The following is a 3,718-nucleotide window of genomic DNA, read 5'->3' as shown; positions in this document are numbered from 1 at the left end:
TTTGATGATTGGAGGACTTGAATAGCTAACTAGTTATAATTTCTAAATACTAATGATTGAGCCACCCCCTTAGTGAGCAACCATTTGCTTTGCAAGACACGCCTCTAAGTTCCGCGTTGACTAAACCCTAATTATTTCTCCAACACTTTTTTTTTGGACTGAATATTTCTCCAACAGTTGCTTGCTTCCCTGTCATCGGCACTTCGTCAAAAATCAAACCCCATTAACCCGGCGCCAAGATCGTAGTAATGAGATCATCTTGTCAATTAATTATGAGGCAACATTATAAAAATTTGAAACCCCACCAACCATTTTTCCGCTTTGCCCCTTAAGAGAGCTTGAAGATTACTGGTAATTTGCAGATAATCAGAGAACAGAGAGAAAAGACAAGAAAAGTCAGGATTCTATCGCTCCATTTTCATTTTTAATAAAAAGGAAAATTAATGGATGAAAAGAAAGATGAATGCTTCACGTCGCAATCATTACCAATATTATTCTTTCCTTCTGGTAAAACTGACCTCAGTGCCAGCTCCGTAGAACTTGACCGAATATATGCTGGCTTATTCATTAATCGCGAATACCAAAGAATAATATCCGAATTAACGAGTCCATAACATTGCATTAATCCATTGATAAACTAAAAAAGAAAAAAGGTAAGAAAACGAAAAACCCTCATTTCGTTCTTCCTACTACTTAATCCGCACGGCCAACTTTGCAAATCTCAAACATAAAGAGGATAGAGCGATCTGGGTTGCTAAGAAAAATTTCAAAGGAGAAAATTTAGTTTGCACAGCAAACAAGAGAAAAAGGAAATAGAGAAAGAAAGGAGTGGTACAGATAGAATCAAAGGAAAAATGAGATTAGACAATAAGGTAATTCTTTGGTTTAATCATGGAGAAGGAGAGGCATTATCGGATCGATCGAAGTGAAGAAGTTGACCGCTACATCTGGGGCAGTGTTCGACCTGTTTGGGAACCATGAAATACATGAGACAGCTCTTGCACCCGGCGACCACCAGGACGTTATTCTGCTTCTCCACCGCCGGACTGGCATGCTCTCTTGACGACGACGGACACGACTCCGAAGACGACTCTTCACTGTCGTGCCAGCTTTCATCTTCGGAGTAGTAGTACTCCCCACCGCCACCGTCTTCTTCCCCTATCCTTCTAGGGTCTTCTCTCGCCTTCATGCCGTTGCTCCAGTTTATATAATATATCTCTCCCGTCTGAAATCAAACCAAAGGAAATTAGAATCAGAGTTTAAGATTGAAGAAATCAAAGTAAATTAGGGCAGGAATGAGGGAAAAGGAAAGAGAAGAGAACAGAGAGACCTTCAAATCGAGGCATTGTTCCCAGTGGTAAGGGAGGGAGATGCTGGAGTTGAGGTCTAAGGTGGGGGCGGCGGCGGCGGCGGCAGCGTTAGAGGTGGATGAAGTGTCTGTCCCGACGGCGTCGGAGACGGAACCTGGACTGGTGTGGTGGTTGTTTAATGAACAGCGCTCCAACGAGGCCGTGATCGTCTCCATATTGGGAGCCGTCATAATTACTTCTTCTTGCTACTACTAAAACCAAGTTTTGGTTGGGGTTATGCGGGGAAAACGGAAGGCTTGAAACTTGAAATACATAGACATAAGAGGTGATGCGGGTCACGCCCCTCGATAGGCGCGTACAGCTAGATAAATGAACTGGTGGGCCCGCGAACTGAGAGCTACAGGCATATACACGGCACGCGCTGCGCAGGAGCGTCCAAGCCACCAATCAGCAGGAGGGGTGAAAGAAGTCAAAGAACTAGTACATCACTTGCTATCCCCAAAAAGAATGCCGGAGGCCTTAGCGTTTTTATATACTCCCTCCGTTGCTTATTACTCCCTCCGTTTCTTATTATAAAAGACATTTGGTGCTTATAGTATGTTTCTATATATAAAAGACACTTAAAAGTTGTCTCTACTTTTTTGTGTTGATTTCCTATTTTACTCATATTTATTGTCTCCAATTCACACTCTCTCTCCTTTCCATTTCTCTTTCTTTTAATAAATTACCATTGTTCTCTCTCATGTTCTCTCTCCTTATTAATGAAGGTATTGTTGGAAAAAAAATTATACTTTTTACATATTAATTGTTCTTAACTAATTTTAAATGTTTTTTTATCAACGTAATTCGGTTATTCGTCTCTTATAATAAGGAACGGAGGGAGTATAAGAGACGAATAACCGAATTACGTTAATAAAAAAAACAGTTAAAATTAGTTAAGAACAATCAATATAATTTTTTTCCAAAAATACCCTAATTAATAAGGAGAGAGAGCATGAGAGAGAATAATTAAATTATTGAAAGAAAGAGAAGTGAGAGGGAGAGAGAGTGTGAGTTGGAGATAATAAATATGGGTAAAATAGGAAATCAACACAAAAAAGTAGAGACAACTTTTAAGTGTCTCTTATATATAGAACATGGCATAAGCATCAAATGTCTCTTATAATAAGGAACGGAGGGAGTATTAATTAACAAAGTTAATCACCACTGCCTCTCTTTATCTTCTCAATAAATAAATTATATTAATATGGAAAAAAATAAAATTTAGAATATCAATATGGTAAAACGCATGAGTTTTGTGCTTTCTATAGATTTCGAAATAAATCATAGTATTATTTTTTAAAAAAATCCATTCTTTTCTCTATCACCCATAGTCTCTTAACATGATACATTAACAAAGTTAATTATTAATTGCTTCTTTATCATGAATTTTATACTTTTTAATTTTTAAAAAAGGATTAATATAATTTTTAGTTCCTTAAATTTGTCCTCATTTTGTTTTCGGTCTTTCAACTTTCTTTTTATTTAAAATATTGATTCTTATAATTCAATTAAAATTTAGATTATTTTGTTCTCTGAGGAACCAAAATCTATGATTTAAAACTTGAGGGGTTAAAACCAAAACGAGGAAGGAGCTAAAGATTATAGTAACGCTTGTAGAAACTTTTAAGTTAGCCCTTTTATTTGTGATAAATTTTTAATATTATAAATAAGTGTGTCTGTGAGATCTAATATATACATATGCACACAAATTTTTTTATAGGGACAGATATTGGTAGTTTAAAATCATAAATAATATTGGCTCAATAACCTATTTATATAAGTATGCTATAAAATTATTAAAAGAGAGTATCTTTAAATGTCATATGGTGCTGGTCGTACAAAAAGTCTTTATCGTTAATCATAAATATTTATTCATGTTGTGAAGATTTGTAAGGGACGACTAGGGAGGAATGGTAGGCAGGGAAAAGAGGATAGTATTGGTAAATAATTTATAGATATTTATACACGTATAGACATTAAGTCTTGTGACACACCATAAGTTCACAACTCTAATAAACCTCGGAATGTCACTGACCTGAACCTTTTGTGTAGCTAAGGAAAATGAGGGAGAGGGCTCACGAGACGGCAAGGTTTTAAAATGTGTGGAAAAGAAGGGTTTGGAATATGTGGAAGAGGCCCAATGCCCATCCGTCTGCACTTATTCTGTTTGTGGAATCTGTTTCTCAAATGTTGCGCCCTTCTTCTGACAACCTCACACGCCTTTTTTTGGTTCTCTCTCATCTTATATATTCCCCTCCTTCCTTACTTACGCCCATTCCAATTCCTTTCATTGAACTAAGCATTCAATATCATACCTTTCATTAAACTGATAAAGACATTAATTTACAAATAAGGAGTCCAATCAT

General features: G+C 36.6%; 1 protein-coding gene across 1 annotated transcript; it reads right to left on the bottom strand.

Annotated features, from left to right (window-relative positions):
* Positions 1-540: 540 nt before the first annotated feature.
* LOC114754342 (uncharacterized) lies at positions 541-1,546 on the bottom strand. The gene is made up of 2 exons (XM_028943117.1): positions 1,331-1,546; positions 541-1,225 (listed from the first exon to the last, which is right to left on the bottom strand). The coding sequence occupies exons 1-2, from the start codon at positions 1,538-1,540 to the stop codon at positions 890-892; spliced, it is 546 nt and encodes a 181-aa protein (XP_028798950.1). The 5' UTR covers positions 1,541-1,546; the 3' UTR covers positions 541-889.
* Between the last annotated feature and the right edge of the window lie 2,172 nt (positions 1,547-3,718).

This window comes from Neltuma alba, unplaced genomic scaffold (genome assembly GCF_004799145.2).
Source record: "Neltuma alba isolate B1F8T4 unplaced genomic scaffold, ASM479914v2 tig00001244_pilon, whole genome shotgun sequence".
Classification (NCBI taxonomy): domain Eukaryota; kingdom Viridiplantae; phylum Streptophyta; class Magnoliopsida; order Fabales; family Fabaceae; genus Neltuma; species Neltuma alba.
This window is presented reverse-complemented; position numbering and strand designations above follow the sequence as displayed.